The 21,136-nt window shown below is 43.5% G+C and overlaps 2 protein-coding genes across 5 annotated transcripts in view; one reads left to right on the forward strand and one right to left on the reverse strand.

Moving 5' to 3' along the window:
• On the reverse strand, nt 3,068-13,331 carry LZIC (leucine zipper and CTNNBIP1 domain containing). Its single transcript, XM_021095309.1, is given in 9 exon segments — nt 3,068-4,400; nt 5,749-5,830; nt 5,997-6,092; nt 8,179-8,277; nt 8,605-8,693; nt 8,696-8,739; nt 9,876-9,984; nt 12,752-12,909; nt 13,223-13,331. Coding segments are annotated over 7 exon segments (570 nt in total). The 5' UTR covers nt 9,977-9,984; nt 12,752-12,909; nt 13,223-13,331; the 3' UTR covers nt 3,068-4,341.
• NMNAT1 (nicotinamide nucleotide adenylyltransferase 1) overlaps nt 12,917-21,136 on the forward strand; it is a 36,108-nt gene continuing 27,888 nt past the window's right edge. Inside the window, exons 1-2 of one of the 4 annotated variants that reach the window (XM_021095306.1) lie at nt 12,917-13,680; nt 14,469-14,596. The gene's annotated coding sequence lies outside the window, so the exon portion shown is untranslated. Of the gene's footprint in view, nt 13,681-13,868; nt 14,201-14,468; nt 14,597-21,136 lie in introns of those variants that run through there. The other 3 variants (XM_021095305.1, XM_021095304.1, XM_021095307.1) reach the window with 3 other exon arrangements.

The following is a 21,136-nucleotide window of genomic DNA, read 5'->3' on the forward strand; positions in this document are numbered from 1 at the left end:
TTCCAACGGCGGATTTGCACAGTCTTTTATTTTGCCTAAGATGACCATTCCTTGGCTGAGTATCTTCAGAAAAGGCCTAAGAACCAAAGTTAACAATCCATCTGTTCCAACTCTAACTCATTCCTGGGAACAGCCGGTGCTTGATTTCTTCCTCTACCACCCACCTAGAATACCTAACCACTCACAGGAAAAAAGCAAAATACTGAAACATATAAGTTGCCTTAAATTGTTAGACTTCATTAAGCAGACAGGTGGGACACTTGAGCATTGGGATTTTCTTCAGCTGCAACCCCAGCGCTTTGAAAAAGGCAGGAAATTCTTTTTTTTTTTTTTTTTGTCTTTTGTCTTTTGTCTTTTTGTTGTTGTTGTTGTTGTTGTTGCTATTTCTTGGGCCGCTCCCGCGGCATATGGAGGTTCCCAGGCTAGGGGTTGAATCGGAGCTGTAGCCACCGGCCTACGCCAGAGGCACAGCAACGCATGATCCGAGCCGCGTCTGCGACCTACACCACAGCTCACGGCAACGCCGGATCGTTAACCCACTGAGCAAGGGCAGGGACCGAACCCGCAACCTCATGGTTCCTAGTCGGATTCGTTAACCACTGCGCCACGACGGGAACTCCAGGAAATTCTTTTCATTAAAATATTAGCTTGACCCAAGGATGTCAAAAAGTTAGCTGCCTTAGCATTTGTTCCTGCAGTCTGAGACCTCCCAAGAGGTCTAAAGAACCAGAAGGTTAAATATAGCAAAATATGAACGGAAACGTAGTTTAAGTCACTTAACAATTTATTTGTATAGATGTTTTCAGTTATTCACTTTCACATTAATCTTTCTGAATTAAATACCAAATTTGTGGGGGTGGGGGAAGACATCGTGTGGCCTTTGAAAGAACTGTTGAAAAATGGTGGATGAGCTCTGATGCAAAACCTCTTCCTACATTAAGGAAGAAAGGGAAATGCACAGGCGTCCTACCTAATAGGTAGCTCTTATTATCCCCATTGAACAGAAGAGGAAAATGAGGCTCAAAAGCTCAAACAACCTGCCAAAGGTCACATGATTGACAGTGTCCTGCGAGGCCCTGCAAACTTGGCCGCTTTGAATGGAACGTGAATTTTTTCATTTTTTAAAGTTTTATTGAAGTACAGTTGCTTTACAAGGAAGATTAATTAATTACTTTTTTTGCTTTTCAGGGCCACACCTGCAGCACATGGAAGTTCCCAGGCTAGGGGTCGAATTGGAGCTGCAGCTGCTGGCTTACACCACAGCTCACAGCAATGCTGGATGTTTAACCCACCATTTTATTTTTATTTATTTATTTTTTGCTTTTTAGGGTCACACCCGTGGCATATGGAGGTCCCCAGGCTAGGGGTCAAATCGGAACTGTAGCCGCTGGCCTACAACACAGCTACAGCAACGCAGGATCCAAGCAGCATCTTTGACCTACACCGCAGCTCATGGCAATGCCGGATCCTTAGCCCACTGAGCGAGGCCAGGGATCAAACCCGCATCCTCATGGATACTAGTTGAGTTCGTAATCCGCTGAGCTGAGCCAAGATGCGAACTCTAGGAGGATTAATTTTATTATTTATTTATTTATTTATTTATTTTTGTCTTTTTGCCATTTCTTGGGCCGCTTCCTGCGGCATATGGAGGTTCCCAGGCTAGGGGTCGAATCGGAGCTATAGCCACTGGCCTACACCAGAGCCACGGCAACGCCGGATCGTTAACCCACTGAGCAAGGGCAGGGACCGAACCCGCAACCTCATGGTTCCTAGTCGGATTTGTTAACCGCTGCGCCATGACGGGAACTCCTAGGAGGATTAATTTTAAATTGAGTACTAGTCGTTACTCACAAAATGAATACATTAATGTGATTAATCACAAAATATTTCACTGAGGTTGGCTTTAGAAAATTTAAGGGAAACCAAAATTGACTACAGATTTATCTAGGCTCTTTTCAAATACACAAAATATTCCTAATTTTTCCTGTCCTGATACTACTGGAAAGGAAAAGGGAATCTTGGAATGGATTTAAAAAAAAACCCAGCAATTCCATTTCTAGGTATAGGTATACACTCCAGGAAATGAAAACAGGTATTTAAACAAATACTTATGCACAAATGTTCATAATAGCAGCACTATTCACAATAGCCAAAAAGTGAGAAAAGCCTAAATGCTCATCAAGAGATAAATGGATAAACACAATGTGGTACCCACGAAAGGCAATGTTTTCAGCCATTAAAACGAATGAAGTACTATACATGCTACAGTGTGGATTAACCTCACAAATATTATGCTAAGTGAAATGAGACAGACACAAAAGGTCATAAACTATATGATTCCATTTACAGCAAATGCCCAGGATAGCTAAGTCAATACAGAAAGAAAGTAGATTCGTGGTTGCTGGAGGGCTGGGAGGAGAAAGAATGGCTGCTTAATAAATACGGGGTGTCCTTTGGCTGTGATGAAAATGTCTTGGAACTAGATAATGGTGATCATTGCACGGCAAGGTGAAGGTACTGAAGGGCACACTTTAAAAGGGTGAATGTGGGAGTTCCCGTCGTGGGGCAGCGGAAACGAATCCGACTGGGAACCATGAGGTTGCAGGTTTGATCCCTGGCCTTGCTCAGTGGGTGAAGGATCCGGTGTTGCCGTGAGCCATGGTGTAAGTTGCAGATTCGGCTTTGGATCTGGCGTTGCTGTGGTTGTGGTATAGGCTGGCGGCTACAGCTCTGATTAGACCCCTAGCCTGGGAACCTCCATATGCCGTGGGTGAGGCCCTAAAAAGACAAAAAAAAAAAAAAAAAAAAAAAAAGGTGAATTTTACGAGTTCCCTTGTGGTGCATTAAGTTAAGGATGTGGTGTCACTGCGGTGGCTTGGGCTGCAGCTGTGATAGGGGTTCAATCCCTAGTAGGGAACTTCCCCATGCCGTGGGCACAGCCAAAAAAAAAAAGAAAAAAGGTGAATTTTGTATCATGTGAATTTCACTTTGATTTTTAAAAACACACAGAATAATGCAATAATGATGATTTGACCACAAAGCCCTAGCTGAATAACAGGCAATTTGCTTTTTCTTAGTTTGTCACAATTTAATGAGCTTTCGACCATCACAAACCAATGTATAAAAAAATTACCTGTTACAAGTTCCGAATAAGGCATTGATGTAGCTGAGGTCCCCTAATCTGTCCAGTTTGCAGAGCACCTAGTAGATTTACAGTATATAAGAAGCTTTAAAAATGTTTTTAATTTGTATAAAACGCAAAGAAAAGGAATACTGAGAAAAACATGAACGAATACAAAGTGGCCAAAGTCTAGGAGGTAAGCCAACATACACGCACACAGGGAAATCTATATATTTGAACATGCAAAGAGCCGTAAACACTCAGGAGAGAAACTAGCTTTTCTTTACAACTTTCTCTGGGTTTTTCAGAAAACTGAAGTGAAAATAGTAGTTAACAGTCACCACCCTCTGGTTTTTAGCAAAGAGGTCACATACACGGGGGCCTCGGCTGCCATTTCCAATTGCTCCCCTGGTGAAACAACGCAGGAGGCTGAGTTACTTCAGGGGACTCTCAACAGGGCTCCCATTGTTCCAAGCTCAAAACTCGAGATACAATGGGCACCATTCATACAGAGGCTGGGGAATGGTCCCTCGGTGACAACTTTCTGTTGGGACACGGACATTTCGGAAACACGGACTTGCACAAATATGTGTTAATTATGTTTTAAAAGCAGTACAAGATAAAGACCTAAAACTCAGCGGACACTAAACTGAGAGGACAGCCGGGTCTTATCCCCGGCTCTGTCTCTAATGTGACTCAAAACAAGTCCCTGGCTCTTTCTGAGCCTCACTTTCCTCATTTGTAAAATGACAACGATTTCTAAGATCACTTAGAACTCTAAGATGCTACAAACGCCTACGAGGTCTGCAGATGTTGCCACACTACTTACTCCAAGGAGTGGGGATAAATCACCAGCAGAAAAGCATGGCCGGGTGACATCTTCTCATTTACCACCAGCGCTTCAAACAAGGAACCCTAACAAAAAGCAGGCAGGGCAAGTGTCCCGTCTTCTCTCTCTTGAACAGACAAACCATAACGAACACGGTCCAATGAGTCCATCTCATCTCAACAGGTCGAGGATCACTGAGGCAGGTAACTCTGCACAAAGCACGATGATGAAGGGCAGGAACAGAAGCTACAAGTATTTTTTCTGACGCCTTTGTTTAGGTGATTAATACATTTCATGAATCTCTTGACTTCTTTGCAATGACTCAAAATCCCCAGAAGAAAAATGCATTTACAACGAGAACAAGATCAACGTCCCCAGCTTTCACACCATGTCATTTTTTTGTTTTTTCAACCTCAAAACTTGCCAAAGCAAGAACTTTGTCTCCAGAGCCTAAGGAGAGAGACACATAATAAACAAAAATGTCATTCCAAATGCATTTACAGTTCCGGGTAAAGAGAGGACAATCTATCACATAGACGTTAAAACAGAAAATAAAACGAGCTTCCATTATCAGTGCACTTTCCTTAACCTTGCCCCTGCCATCCCAATTTCCTTCCCTGCATGAACAATTCAGCCACACAGGGTGATTTACTGATTACAAACACTTACTCCACTAGGTGTGAAAGAGAACACGTAAAGTTTTAGTGTACTTTTTTTTCGTCTTTTTTCTCTTTTTTTGTCTTTTTTCTTTTTAGGGCCATACCTGCTGCACATGGAGGTTCCCAGGCTAGGGGTCCAATCGGAGCAGCAGCCACTGGCCTACACCATAACCACGGAAATGCCCGATCCGAGCTGCGTCTGCGACCTACACCAGAGCTCTTGGCAACACCGGATCCTTAACCCACTGAGAGAGGCCAGGGACCAAATCCACCACCTCATTGTTCCCAGCTGAATCTGTTTTTGCTGCGCCATGATGGGAACTCCTTTTTTTTTTTTTTTTTTTTTTTGTCTTTTTAGGGCTGCACTCGAGGAATATGGAGATTCCCAGGCTAGAGGTCTAATCAGAGCTGTAGCTGCTAACCTATGCCAAAGCCACAGCAAAGCCATATCCACGCCGCATCTTTGACCTACACCACAGCTCATGGCAACACCGGATCCTTAACCCACTGTTCAAGCCCAGGGATCGAACCCACTACCTCAAGGTTCCTAGCTGGATTTGGGCCACAACAGGGACTTCACAATTTGATCATTTTTTTTTTTTGTCTTTTTTTTGTCTTTTTGTTGTTGTTGTTGTTGTTGTTGTTGTTGTTGCTATTTCTTGGGCCGCTCCCGCGGCATATGGAGGTTCCCAGGCTAGGGGTTGAATTGGAGGTGTAGCCACCGGCCTACGCCAGAGCCACAGCAACGCGGGATCCGAGCCGCGTCTGCAACCTACACCACAGATCACAGCAACGCCGGATCCTTAACCCACTGAGCAAGGGCAGGGACCGAACCCGCAACCTCATGGTTCCTAGTCGGATTCGTTAACCACTGCGCCATGACGAGAACTCCAATTTGATCATTTTTAATTAAAAAGTATTGGGAAATAAACCTATTAAAAGAGGTTTATAAAGAAAACAATTCTTGCTGTACAGTGGGAAAATAAAAAAATAAATAAATTAAAAAAAAAAATAAAGAAAACAATTCTTGACTTCACTTCTAAACTTAAGGAAGAGGCCATCCTTTCCTGTCACCTGTGCCACCTGTCACTCTGGAGCAGTAATTCAGGTCTGGCCTTCAGAACTACGAGGGTACTCACCAAGGTCTGTAGAGACCTTCTCAAACTGGCTGAGTATAGCACCTGCGTTTGCTGCCAAGAAGGCCTCATCGTCTGCAGTCAGCTAGACAAACAGAACAAAGCCCGGCGGTCAAAGGTTAACAAACGGTTCTATCGACCACTGTTAAGAATGTCTTGAGACCACAAACTAGAGCACAGATCAAGAAGTTTTATACCAAATACTTCACACTTTTTCTTTGTACCTAATACATTAAATGAAATACAGGTACCTTCTCTCCGAGTTTCCTGAGAGCTGTTAGTATCTCCACTTTCTGTTGCGTATACAGGTCTCTTTCCAGCTTCCCAACCATGAGATCTCTATCCATCTATAATAGATGAATGAAAAGCATATGGAATTTAAATGAAAAACATTCTTTGCATAAAATCCAGCTTTTCAGGTCTACTTCTTTGGAAAAAAAAAAAAAAAAAAAGAAGGTTCTCTAGCTGATTATTACAAAGAATTATGGAAACAATTCAAGGCATAGAGTTCCTGCTGTGGCTCAGCGGAAATGAACCCAGCTAGTATCCTTGAGGATGTGGGTTTGATCCCTGGCCTCAATCAGTGGGTTAAGGATCACAGTGTTGCTGTGAGCTATAGTGGAGGTCACAGACACAGCTCCGTTCTGGCATTGCTGTGGCTGTGGTGTAGACTGATAGCTACAGCTCCGATTCACCCTTAGCCTGGGAACCTCCATATGCTGCGGGTATGGCCCTAAAAAGAAAGAAGAAGAAAAAAAAGAAGAAATAAAAAAAGAACAATTTGGAGTTCCGTTCCTGGCTCAGCGGAAAGGTATCTGACTAGCATCCATGAGGACGCAGGTTCGATCCCTGGCCTCACTCAGTGGGTTAATGATCCAGGGTTGCTGAGAGCTGCAGTGTAGGTCGAAGATGTGGCTCAGACCTGGCATTGCTATGGCTGCGGCGTAGGCCAGCAGCTACAGCTCTGATTCCACCCCTCACCTGGCTGGGATCCTCCGTATACCACTGGTTGGCTCTAAAAAGACAAAAAAAAAAAAAAAAGGAACAATTCAGGGCAAACATGAGGGAAATGCTACTACAAAGTTCTAATAAATCTTGATGCTGATCAAACCACTGTCTTAGTTATAAATTCTACCGAGAAATTAGTAGGTCAAGACCGTCCTTTAAATAGGAACTAGCCTCTAAGAACTCTATTTCATTAAACTGAAGTGTGGTCTATAGGCTTGAATAAATGGTAGCAGATATTCTGGAACTCTGATTAAATGTCACCTCTACCACCAGAAACACTGATGGTGTGTCCTATGCCTTAATACTATTCCATGAGCTTTACACATATTACTCTGTTAAAACCTCATAACCACCATAAGAAGCAGGGACTATCACTACTCCCTTTTTATAGATATGTAAAAAGGCACAAAGAGGCTGAAGAAAATAACTCTCCCCATGTCACATATATATCCATAATACAGCAGTGGTACAAATCCAGCCAGTTTGACCCAAGTCCATGCTCTTAACCGCTGTGCTACTAAGTTATGAGTGGCTGCCAACAACTTACTAATGTCTTAATTATATTCATGTCTATACACAGACTTTCTGAAATACCAGGTTTATGAAGATGTTTGAAATTCTTTGATGGGAAAGCCCACACATGCATATAAAGCATTGCTGCTAGTGACAACTAGATGGGATTTCAATTCAGGGCTCCATTAGAAAAGAGTAAAACCTTAAATGCAGCATCCTAGCGGAAGGGGGACTAGCATGGGTCCAGCTATATGCTGTTTAAACCACTACATTTACTACCACCAATAACTGTTCAAAGAACTAATTCTGTCAGAAAACTGTGGGTTGTGGCTCTAAAATCGACTGACCAATTTTTTTTTTTTAATAGACTATTTTTGAAGCAGTTTTAGGTTCAAGGTAAATTGAGTGAAAGGGATGGAGATTTCCCATATGCCCTCTGCCCCAACTTGTGCATAGTCTCCCCATTATAAATATCATTTATTCCAGTGGATGAACCTGCACTGACACATCATCATCACCCAAAGCCCATGCTTTACATTAAGGTTCACTCTTCGGATTTTTTTTTCTTTTTTTTGTCTTTTTAGGGCCACACCCATGGCATATGTAGGTTCCCAGGCTAGGGGCCGAATTGGAGCTGCAGCTGCTGGCCTATACCACAGCCAGATCTGAGCTACATCCATGACCTACACTGCAGCTTGCAGCAACACTGGATCCTTAACCCACTGAGCGAGGCCAGGGACTGAACCCGCATCCTCCTATATATTAGTCAGGTTCTTTACTGCTGAGCCACAATGAGAACTCTTGTGCATTTTCAACTGATCAATTTTTAAACTTCAGAATAACATAATGAGAAAATTCTCGGGCTGAGAAAATAAATACACACAGTGATTGGATCAATTTAAAGAACTTTACCTCTGCTAACCTTGTCCGAAGCTGACCTGGTTGTTTCTTTGCAAACAATCTGATGACCTCTGGAGTTTTAAAGGCCTGGCTGATAGCTGCCTGGATAGCCTAGAAATCAAAAAAGGTGAAAACTAACAGAAATATTCCAACAAGTTAGATATTAGAATATATGACTGATGGGTCTTGAATTGTTAATACATCTTCTTTGTTCATCAAACACCGTTACAACTTTAGTTTCCATGTGCTACTTCTATGCTTGTCACTGGAGCCAAATACATAACTAGATGAAGATACGAAAGCAGATGATGTTTTATCCGTAAGCAGACATTCCTCTAGAAGTTAAACCCCCAAAAGGGTACACTTTCTGTCCTAAATACACTTACGGGGTGGCGGGGGGGGGGGGCTGTGTCACTGATTTAAGTACATTATTCTTACCAGCTGCATTCCACTTAGTTCATCTACCAAAGTCATATTTCCAGACATAATTTTCTTCAGTGAATCATTAAATTCACTTAGTTGCTCCAAGTTTCCTTTTTGGTTTCTTCGTATTCATCTGTATCAAGTTCTTCTCTGAAGTACAATGAACATAATATAGAAAAATAAAGAGTTCCAAGTGACAAAAAGGCAATCTTAGTATGTGTACACTAATACTAGATACACACACACACACACATGCTGGGGAAAAAAGACTGAAAGGAAATATCAAAATACTCTTTTTTGAATTTTGTTAATTTATAGTTGTAAAACGATCATCACAACCCTATTTTAAGAAATATCAAAATACTAATGATGGATGTGTTTTGATATCAGTTTGAGTGTTTTCTTGAAATGTGGTTACTTTAACAATTAAATTTTTTTTAACCAAAATAAGGTATTTAACAAACCACATAATAACTTCCTTTTAAGTAGTTCTGAAACAATGGTATAACCTTGGGCAAGATATTTAAAATAGCCAAGTCTCAGTTTTTTAATCTATAAGCTGCATATAATGATAGCACCCACCTTATAGGGTTGCCACGAGCATTAAATTAAATAGGGAATGTACGTGGCGTGTCATAGGTACTTAAAAAATAGCTGTTATTATTATCATCATTATCATTAATGGTAGGTAAAGCGTTATACACCATGAAATACAACAGCAATTCAGTACTTGCCATCTGAGTAAGACGCTATTTTTATTCACCAAACAAGCCATTTATTAAACATTTACTATAAAAACAGCTAACATTTATCCAGTGCCTCCTTTGGCCAAGCATTGTGTTGGTCCCTTTGTCTGTAATATTTACAACAATCTTTCAAGGTTATTAAAAAGGCAAAAGCAGTCTCAGTTCTCTGAGCAGTTAAGGCTGAAAACGCATAGCAGAAGTTCAAGCAGTACCTTCTCAGCTTGAGGCCAGGCAGGGCCACTTCTAACACTGAAGACCAGGTAGGTGTTGTTATTTCCACTTCACATTTGAGGAAATGGAAACTTAAGGTGGTTAAGCATTTTGCCCAAGTCCAACCTTACTTTGTAATTAATCTGAAGGCTTTCATATTCTAGCCTTTATACCTCCAAAGCCTGCACTGAATTTAGTTCTCCAGTAGACAAAGCATGTGAACACTACAGAGGAGCCAAAATCACACATGGGCCTGCACACATGGAGCTTATAACCTAGATGTAGAAAAAAGCCATTTTACAGCACAGCAGCATACAATTATACCATTACCTGCATTCCTCCAGGTCTTGTAACTGCTGCATTAGTCTATCCAACTGCTCTTCTAAATTCTGCTTTAATTTGCTTGTCTCTGTCTTTCCTCTGGAAGCCATTTTAAGCTCTATATAGAACAATAAACCCACATATAGTATATATTGGTTTTTATTTATTTTTTGCTTTTTAGGGCTGCACACACTGCATATGGAGGTTCCCAAGCTAGGGGTCGAATTTGTGCTGTAGCTGCTGGCCCATACCACAACCACAGCAATGCCAGATCCAAGCTGTGTCTGCAACCTACATCACAGCTCATGGCAACTTCAGATCCTTAACCACTGAGAGAGGCCAGGGATTGAACTTGCATCCTCATGGATGATAGTCAGATTTGTTTCCACTGTGCCACGATGGGAACTCCCTATTGGTTATTTAAAATGACCCAATATAGCAGTGCAAGTTAAAGTAGGCTATACTCTTTCTGAGCTATAGGTGTGGGGAGGATAATTGCACAAATAAAATCTCAATTTAGATATGAAAGTTCTCATCTAGTGAAAACACCCTAAAAGAATGCCTGTCAGGTTTCTTAAACTTGATAAATTAATTAGAAGTCTTTACTATTGGTCTATCTTAAACATATTTGACAGATGGGAGCTCCCTTATGATTCAGCAGGTTAAGGATCCAGCATTGCTGCAGCTGTGGTGCAAGCTGCAGCTGAGGCATGGGTTTCTACCCTGGCTCAGGAACTTCCACATGTCTCAGGCACAGGCCAAAAAAAAAAAAAAAAAAAAAAAACCCAAAACATCAAGAGATCAAAATACAGGTTTAAAAGGAAATAGGTTGGGTGTGACTTAAGATGCATTTTTATTCCCTTTTTTCTTTGGTCTTTTCTGGGCTGTACCCAAAGTATGTGGAAATTCCCAGGCTAGGGGTCAAATCAGAGCAGTAGTTGCCGGCCTAAGCCAGAGACACAGCAATAACAGATCTGATCCGTGTCTGCAACCTATACCACAGCTCAGGGCAACGCCGGATCCTTAACCCACTGAGCTGGGCCAGGGATTGAACTTGCATCCTCATGGATGCTAGTCCGATTTGTTACTGCTGAGCCACAACGGGAACTCCTCTTTTTCATTAATAAGTACACATACTCCAGGACTCAGAATACTTAGTATTACCTTGTTGACCCTTCCTTTTTGCTTTTTAGGGCCATACTTGAGGCATATGGAAGTTTCCAGGCTAGGGGTCAAATTGGAGCTACAGCTGTGACCTACAGCACAATGCTAGATCCCCAACCCACTGAGCAATGCCAGGGATCAAACCCACATCCTCATGGATACCGGTTGGATTCATTTCCGCTGCACCACAATGGGAACTCCTCTTGTTGGCCTTTACATCCATTTACCTACTGACTTGTGGTCATGAACAACCTTTTTTTTTTTTTTTTTGGCTTTTTTAGGGCCACAACCATGCATTTGGAAGTTTCCAAGCTGGGGTCAAACTGGAACTGCAGCTCTGGGCCTAAATCACAGCCACAGCCACACTAGATCCGAGCTACATCATGGAAACATACACTGAAGCTCAGGGGAACGCCGGATGCTTAACCCACTGAGTGAGGCCAGGGATAGAACCTTCATCCTCATGGATCCTTCATCACATTCATTACCACTGAACTACAATGGGAACTCCCATGAACCTTTTTTTTTTTTTTTTTTTTGCTTTTTAGGGCCACATCCTCCGCATATGGAGGTTCCCAGGCTAGGGGTTGAATCAGAGCTGTAGCTGCCGGCCTACACCACAGTCTCAGCAATGCCAGGCCACATCCTCCGCATATGGAGGTTCCAGGCCACATCCTCCGCATATGGAGGTTCCCAGGCTAGGGGTTGAATCAGAGCTGTAGCTGCCAGCCTATACCACAGTCTCAGCAATGCCAGATCCAAGCTGCATCTGCAGCCTACACCACAGCTCATGGCAATGCCAGATCCTTAACCTACTGAGCAAGGCTGCATATTGCTTGCTTCTTCCACTGCATCCTACATCTTTTTTTTTTTTTTTTTTGTCTTTTTGTTTTTTCCAGGGCTGCACCTGTGGCATATGGAGGTTCCCAGGCTAGGGGTCTAACGGGAGCAGTAGCTGCTGGCCTACACCACGGGAGCAGCAATGTGGGATCTGAACCGCACCTGTGACCTACACCACAGCCCACGGCAATGCTGGATCCCCAGCCCACCGAGCAAGGCCAGGGATTGAACCTGAAACCTAATGGTTCCTAGTCAGATTCGTTAACCACTGAGCCACAGTGGGAACTCCTGCATCCTACATCTTATTCTCTATTTAGCACTATGTCTGCCTTGAATTATATGTGATTCATTATAGCTTATTGTTTGTCTGTTTTCCTCTCCAGACTGTAAAATGAGAGCAGAAAATAAGTCTCATTCCTTTCTTAGCCTAATCAGCATTTAGTTCAGACTAGGTATTTGATATGTATAAAGGTACAACATATTTTAAGATTAACCTTGTCTAAACGAACTTCAGGGAAGAAAGAGACACTTTGGTTTTGTATTGGGGGTTTTTTGGTCGCACCCACACCAGAAGGAAGTTCCAGGGGCCAGGGATGGAACCCGCTGCCACAGCAGTGACCTGAGCCACAGCAGTGATAATGCCAGATCCTTAACTCACTGAGCGACTAGGGAACTCCTTAAAAAAAAAAAAAAAAAAAAAAAAAACCACAAAACCCTTTTAAGAATCTTAACCTAGTGCTACATTAGTTGAGATTCGTCCTATAAAGATTAACTCGCGGGCACCACCTAGTATTCAACAAAGGTGGTGCACCTTTTACGCAAACAGCCAAATTACTCCCCCAAACTGTACTCTGGAGTGGAAGGTACTCATTCACGCTCACCTTTCTCTTAGCACTCCGAACTCTGCTTAGTGCTGACTGGTCTCAAACTGCATAAAACCGCCAGTTCTTGTAGTTTCAAGTGTTATAAACTTGAGGAACGCGAAACTGTTCATCAGGGCAAGAAGTTCAAAGTTCAAACCACCTGAGGGTGGAGCTGGCTGGAAAAGGGAACAATTGACAAGCAGTTTTATTCACTATATATAAACGTGGCCTAAAGCAGTTCGGAAAACTTCCACTTGGGCGGCCTGCGACTGCACCCTCTCTTTCCGGCTCCTAGGGAGACATCGTAGGAGCAGGGGGCAGGTGTGGAGGAGAGGGTGAAATCCGCTTTCCTTCTGACTGTGCGGGCAGTCTTTGAGGCTTTTCCTGGTGAGACCGAGTGCGTTACTGAGGAAAACGCCGCACCCTAAACTGCCTTGAGGGAAGCTGTCAAACCCAGAAGCACGAAAAAGATAAAGGTGGAGCGCACACGTTTTCCTGGCTGGAAGTGAGCGGCTTCTGAACCTCGACCTTCCGGACGGGGTCAGGCAGCAGCTCCGGCCACCGCCCCAAATTCCATCTCCCACCAGGGAACCTGAAGCTCCCGCACTTGGGACTGGCGGCGGCCGGGTCGACTAGGCCTGGTTGCTCCCAGGCGTCGCCGGGATCCCGGCGCCCCCAAAGCTCTTCGGTCTTCCCAGACCAGAACCCGAACCACCCCCTCGGGGTCCCCTCTCCGCCTCCGCCCACCACGCCTGGTCCGAGAGTTCACAGCCAGGGGCCCCGCCTACCTGAGGGTCCGGGCCCCGCGGACGCGTGCAGGTGAAGCACTTCCGCCAAACGCACGCACTTCCGACCGCCTGGAGCCAATGAGGGCGCGGCTACGAGTGTTACCGTCACTGGTATCCGGGTTGCGGACTGTCTCCCGGAGGACTCGGGCCAGTAGCGTGGTAAGCCCCTACCCGGAGACCCTGACAAACCGGGCTCTGGGGGAGTCAGCCAAGGACTCCTTTTTAAAATCGCAAGTGCAAGGGAGTCCAAGATGGTGGGGTTTTTGAGGGTCAAATGCAGCCGTCCCCGAAGCAAGGTCTCAATCAAGTTTGAGGCTGGGAGTCTTGTCCCTTCCTTTAGAATTTTCTCTGTAGAACCAAAAATCTCGGTAAAGTTGCCTCTGGCCTTTGGAACAGGTGAATTCACCCTGGGGGAAAAACTCCTTCTTGGGCAGAAGTGAGGGGGGCGAGGCACTTCCCCTTTTTCCCGCAAATCCTTTTTTCCAGGTCTGTGAAAGACTGGATTACGAAGCAGTTTGACACCAATTCGTCTTGGAAAGGAGACTGCGAGCCGTTGGGCAACATTCTAAAAGTTACTCAGAAGTTAGGTGGAAATTGTTTTCACATGTTCCCAGCCCAGCTCCTTGAAGTCATTAGTCCACAAGACAACCTCAGGGTTTACAGCGAAATTGTTAAACAGGTGTTGTCTTTAAAGTTAATTCTAGGAATTCCCTGGTGGCTCAGTGGGTTAAAGATCTGGCATAGTCACTGCTGTGGCAGGGGTTGATTCCTGGCCCAGGAACTTCCACAGGCCCAGGAGCCTGGCCAGAAATAAAAATAAAGTTAATTTTAACTCAGCCACCCAGGACACACTTCCTAGATCACCACAGAACTCCACCAGAATGAATTATTTGTCATTTCTGTCCAATCATAGAAATTCTTATTTATCACCATAAATTGTTTTTCAGAGTTACAATTTGGTTGTGAAATCGCAGTTCTAAGTCCAACACAGAAGAGAAGTTGACACACAAGTTGGAATGGTTCCAATGGCCTACTGTGCAAAACTATTCAGATTCATAGAATTTCCTTTGTAAAAGTAAGTGGCTGTTACGTATTTTTTTGTTATTGTTAACAAGTGGTAAATATATTGTGTATCAAGCAAGCCTCTTAAGTTTAGATAATTTTTATCGAAGTATAGTTGATTTACAATGTGTTAATTTCTGCTGGACAGCAAGGTCATTCCGTTTTATATGTACATAATGTATGTATGCATTGTTTTTTATATTCTTTTCCATTCTGGTTTGTTTCAGATATTGAGTATAGTTCCCTGTGCTATGCAGTAGGACTTTGCTGTTTATCCGTTCTGTGTAATAATAGTTTGCATCTGCTAACCCCAGACTCCCAGTCCGTTCCTCTCCCATTCCCCTCCCTGTTGGCAACCGCAAGTCTGTTCTCTAAGTCTGTTTCTAATTCGTAGATAGGTTCATTTGTGTCGTATGTTAGATTCCACGTGTAAGTGGTATATGGTATGTGTCTTTTCTTTCTGATTTCACTTCGTATGATAATCTCTAGTTCCATCCATGTTGCTGCAGATGACATTATTTTGTTCTTTTTTATAGCTAAGTAGCATTCCAGTGTGTGCATATGTGTATATATATATATATACATATATGCACAATGGATTTACATACAAAGTATATAATGTATATACAGTGGAGTATATAAATATGCAGTGATAATGTGACTATGTGTGGAAATGTTTTTGTAGAATATCAAAATCTCAATGACAAATAGGGTCAGTGCCACATACAACAAAGCTGGAAAATATCCTTCTTTCACCATTTGAAGTACTTGCTGAATAAACATTTTCTCACTGGGTTCTTCCCCTAATTTTTATGGTGATAATACAGAGTTCTACTTAGGCATTTGTGTTGGTTTTAGAGGGTGCGAGCAATCTTAGAAGCTGTGGAGGAAAGGCCTCACTGTACAAGCATCGTGCTTACCTGCTCTTCATTCTTGGTAACTTAATCTGATTCCGCAGTTCAGATTCCGAGAGTATTCTTACATACCTTTGGGTTCTTGTTTAAAGCTAATGGATAGTGAAAAAGCATTCCTAGTGCATAGGCAAGAGAAATTGGTTTTGGTTCAAGTTCTCAAACAAAGATAGAATCTAAGCCTAAAAAGAGGATGGGGAGGGAAGAGAAGAAATTGGGAAAAGAGGAATGAATGTTAGGTAGGTAGACACAGAGAGAGCGTTGGGGAAAGTAACCTCAGAACTGGGAGTCATAGGTGGAAAATCAGATCACTACTGCTGGGTAGCTGGAGGAATTTAGAAAACTTTAACTTGGACTTGGGTAGGAGTCCAGAGGGAACAAATTGCCCCAGCTAGATAGGGAAAATACAGGGGCAGATGAAACTGGAGTAGCTGACTAGAAGTATCAGGAGCCAAAGGCTCTCTGCACCTGTGGACCTCTTGTAAATGTCTATAGTAGGTAACTTGTACTGTTGTAAGTCTTTTGTGATGGTTAATCGTATGAGCTTTTTGGAGTTCCCGTCTTGGCCCAGTGGATTAGGAATCCAACTGGAAAGAATCCAGTATTGCTGCAGCTCGGATCACTCAGATTCAATCCCTGGCCCAGGAACTTCCATATGGCACGGGTGTGGCAATAAAGAGAAGAAAAAAAGAGCATGAGCTTTTAGGAATTCCTTTGTGGCGCAGTGGGTTAAGGATCCAGCATTGTCACTGAAGCAGCTCTGGTCTCTACTGTGGTGCAAGTTAGTTCGATCCCTGGCCTGGGAACTTCTACCTGCCTTGGACATAGCAAAAACAAAAAAACAAATTGAAAAACATGAGTTTATTTATTTATTTTTAGGGCCGTACCCTCGGCATATGGAGGTTCCCAGGCTAGGCGTCCAGTTGGAGCTGTAGCTGCCGGCCTACGCAACAGCCACAGCAGTGCTGGATCCGAGTTGTGTCTGTGACCTACAGCACAGCTCATGGCAACGCTGGATCCTTAACCCACTGAGCCAGGCCAGAGGTCGAAACCACATCCTCATGGATCCTAGTCGGGTTTGTTAACTGCCGAGCCACGACAGGCACTCCAAAAAAACCATGAGTTTAGAGTCAGGCTTGTTACATGAGCTGTGAAGTCTCAAGCAAGTTAATCAACCTCTTTTAGCTTCAGTTTCCTCATCTGTTAAAAAAAAAAAGATATATTAATAGTACCTGCTTCATTGGCGTGTGGTAAGGATCACATGAGTGCTTAGTATATTGCTTGGCAAACAGGAAGAACTCAGTCAGTGTTACTGTTGCTAAAGTTATCATCACCATTATGGTTAAATCAGCACAATCAGATATTTATAAATAACAGGACCATCCAAAGAGAATGAGTGAGTATATTGCCATTCAGTGAGGAACACACACACACACACACACACACACACACACACACACACACACACACACACACACACACACACACACGATTCCATAGCAGGAGCCCTGAAGCTTTCTGCTCTTCTGCTGTCAACTTCCCAGCCTCAGGTGACCACCGATCTGCCTTCTGTTAGTTAGTTAATTAGTTAGTTAGTTAGTTATTTTGTCTTTTTAGGGCTGTACCCACGGCATATGGAGGTTCCCAGGCTAGGGGTCGAATCAGAGTTGTAGCCGCCAGCCTACGCCACAGCCACAGCAACGCCAGATCCTAGCCGTGTCTGCAAACTACACCACTGCTCACGGCAACACCGGATCCTTAACCCACTGAGCGAGGCCAGGGATCAAACCCGCAACCTCATGGTTCCTCGTCAGATTCGTTTCGGCTGGGCCATGATGGGAACTCCTCTGCCTTCTGTTATTATAGATTAAACTGTCTGTTCTAGAATTTCACATAACTGAAATCGTACAGTGTGTACTTTTTTGTATTGACTTTTTTCACTCAAAATAGTGTTTCTGAAACTCATCCATGTTGTTTAGATCAGTAGTTTGTTCCTTTTTATTGCTCAGTAGTGCCCCATTATATGAGTATACCAACTTCATTCATTCATTTGTTATTCATTCACCTCTTGATTAACCTTTGAGCTGTTTCCAGTTTTTGGCAAGTAGATATGAAGCCAAACTGTACAGTTCTTTGTGTGGACATATGTTTTCATGTCTCCACATTATTATTATTATTTTTTTAACTTTATTTTTAGGGCCACACCTGTGGCATATGGAGGTTCCCAGGCTAGGGATCGAATCGGAGCTGTAGTCGCTGGCCTGTGCCACAGCCACAGCAACGTGGGATCTAAGCCATGTCTGACCTACACCACAGCTCATTAGCCCACTGAGTGAGGCCAGGGATTGAACCTTCGTCATCATGGTTGCTAGTCAGGTTCGTTAACTGCTGAGCTACGATGGGAACTCCCCTCTCCTCATTATTATTATTTTTTAATTAATTAATTTATTTTTTTGTCTTTGCTATTTCTTTGGGCCGCTCCCACGGCATATGGAGGTTCCCAGGCTAGGGGTCAAATCGGAGCTGTAGCCTCCGGCCTATGCCAGAGCCACAGCAACGCGGGATCCGAGCCGCGTCTGCAACCTACACCACAGCTCACAGCAACGCCGGATCCTTAACCCACTGAGCAAGGGCAGGGACCGAACCCGCAACCTCATGGTTCCTAGTCGGATTCGTTAACCACTGCGCCACAACGGGAACTCCTCTCCTCATTATTTTTAAGCTGTCCTCTTAATTGGTATCTAAAATCCTTTTTTTATGGCCTCCTTAAGGAGCTTTCTCCATCAGTTATTTGCTTTCCTGCAGGTTTTGTGACTTCCTAATAGTGCTTTTCCTGCAACCTCCCAACATTTTAATTCTGTTCTTCAAAAGAAATAGAATTAGGTTAAAAAGCAAAAACAAAAAACTGAAGTTCCCATCGTGGCTAAGTGGAAACAAATCTGACTAGGAACCATGAGGTTGTGGGTTCGATCCCTGTCCTCACTCAGTGGGTTAAGGATCCAGCGTTGCCATGAGCTGTAGGGTAGGTCGAAGATTCGACTTGGATCTGGTATTGCTGTGGCTGTGGTGTAGGCCAGTGGCTACAGCTCCTATTTGACCCCTAACCTGGGAACCTCCATATGCTGCAGGTGCGACCCTAAAAAGGAAAAAGGAAAAAAAAAAAAAAACACCAAAAAGCAACTTTTGGAGTTGTCATTATGGCTCAGCGGATTATGAACCCAACTGGTATCCATGAGGATGTGGGTTTGATCCCTGGCCTTGCGCGGTGGGTTAAGGATCCAGCGTTGCTATAAGCTGTGGTGTAGGTCACAGTTGGGGCTCGGATCCTGCATTGCTGTGGCTGCAGCTCCAATTTGACTCCTAGCCTGGGAACTTCCATATGCTTCGAGTGTGGCCCTAAAAAAAACAAAAAAACACCTTTCAACCACAATAGCCCATTGAAGGTAGTCTTTAGTGTCTCTGGGTTTTTCTTCCAGGTTCTAGTCTATTTCCCTTGCCTGCTGGATATCTGACCTGGATGTTACGTGTATGCCTCAAATCCAGCATCCATGAAACAGTAGTCCATCTGTGTCTTCCTTCCACACCTCCCAACCTGTGCTTCCTCCAGGACTCTCTTTGTTGACTTGTGGCACACCATCTATCCTGTCACTTACATCAGATGTCTCCTCCCTTGGAGCTCCCCGTTGGCCTAGTGGTTAAGATCCAGCATTGTCACTGCTGTGGCTCAGGTTCGATTCTAGCCCAGGAATTTTTGCATACGGTGGGCACAGCCAAAAAAATAGATAAATACATAAAGAAAAACAAAAAAGTGAGAGAAAGAATTGTCTTCCCTTCGCCTCTTTCCCTCCTCCATTCAGTCAACAGATCTGCTTGTAAACCTCGACACTGTCACTCCTGTCATTACCCTTCATCATCTCTCTCCTGGACCAGTGAGATGCTCCAAAGCAGTGCTTTGCAGACTTTAAGATGCATACACATCACCCAGGGATCTTGTTAAGATGCAAGTTTTGATTCCATAGACTTGGGGTAGGGCCTGTGCTTCATTTCTGGCCAAGTGATGCCCATGCTGCTGGTCCTTTCTGTGTCATTCACTTTTTCAGAAATGTCACCCAGTCTCACACCTTTAACTACCATCTCTGTGTAGATGACCCCAAATCTAGTAGATCTCTAGCCTGGACCTTTCTTTTGAACTTGGTTCTGTTTGCCGTTGCCTACATGACAACACTAAGAGACATCCCAAATTTAACTTCCTTGTAAACTCAACTACTGATCTTCCCTAAATCTCCTGCATGGCCACCTTCTTTTCTTTTTCTTTCTTTCTTTCTTTTCTTTTTTTTTTTTTTTTTTTGGCCACACCCACAGCATGCAGAAGTGTGGAAGTTCCCCAGCCAGGATCAAACCTGCATCACAGCAGTGACAACACTGGATCCTTAACACACTGAGTCACCAGGGAACTCCCCTCTTTCTTTTCTTAATTAAAGATAACTAGTCTTTTAGATGATCAGGCCCACAACTTTTGGAATCATGCTTGACCTCTCTTTTTCCTCACAGCCACATTCCATCCATCAGCAGATCCCACTGGCCCAACCTTTATAATGCATCTAGAATCCAATGACTTCTCATCACTTCCACTGCTACCACCCTGGTTCAAGTCAGCATCAGCTCTCACCTGGGTTACAGGAGTAGCTTTCTATTTGGCTTCCTTGCTTCCTTGCTATTTCCCCCTACATTCTGTTCTCAACTTCAGCAGCCAGAGAGATCCTTTGAAGATAGAAATTAGGTCATGCTACCCCTTCCCTCCATTATTAACTCGGGCTCAGCCCTTCTGATCTCTTAGGAGATTCTGGAACCCGACAGGCATGCTCTGCCTCAGGGCTTTTGCGTTGTTCACCTTTGCTTAGAACACTGCTCCTTCAGATGTCTGCCTGCCTCCCTCATCTGCATTAATTCTTTGCTCAAATGGAACACAGCAAGGCCTTTCCTGATCACCCTGTTTAAAGTGCCAACACTTCCTATCCTCTTGCCTTGCTTTCTTTTACTCATGGCCCCATTATTTAATATGACACACATATTATGTATTTTGATTATTGTTTGTCTCCCAACCCTAGAATGTAAGCTTTATGTGGAGAGGGAATTTTTTGACTGTTTTATGTACTGGTTTATTCCCAGCATCTCCAGCTAGTAATTGCTCAAGAAATATTTGCTTAACCATGATGAACAAATGAGAATTATTTCTAAAGTGCAATAGTACATTCCTCCCTAAACTCCCTAAAACATCCCCATTCCCTATAGGATAAAATCCAGACTCCCTAATATTGCGCCTGAAGGTGGGAACACCCTGAAACAGTCTTCTAATCATTCTATATTAACTTTTAAAAAAAATTCTAATAACATGGGAAAAGAAAAAGAAAACTTCTTTATGGAATTTTTGGACCTTTCCCTAGTGAAATGTTTAACTATGACTTGTGACTAATTAGGAATTCCAGGGACTTCCCTGGTGGTGCAGCAGATTAAGGATTCGGCATTGTCACTGCTGTGGCTTGGACTGCAACTGTGGCGTGGGTTTGGTCCCTGGCCCAGGAACTTCCACATGTCATAGGTGAAGCCAAAAATAAAATTTTAGAAATTCTGTTTTTACTACA

Source organism: Sus scrofa, chromosome 6 (genome assembly GCF_000003025.6).
Source record: "Sus scrofa isolate TJ Tabasco breed Duroc chromosome 6, Sscrofa11.1, whole genome shotgun sequence".
NCBI classification, from domain to species: domain Eukaryota; kingdom Metazoa; phylum Chordata; class Mammalia; order Artiodactyla; family Suidae; genus Sus; species Sus scrofa.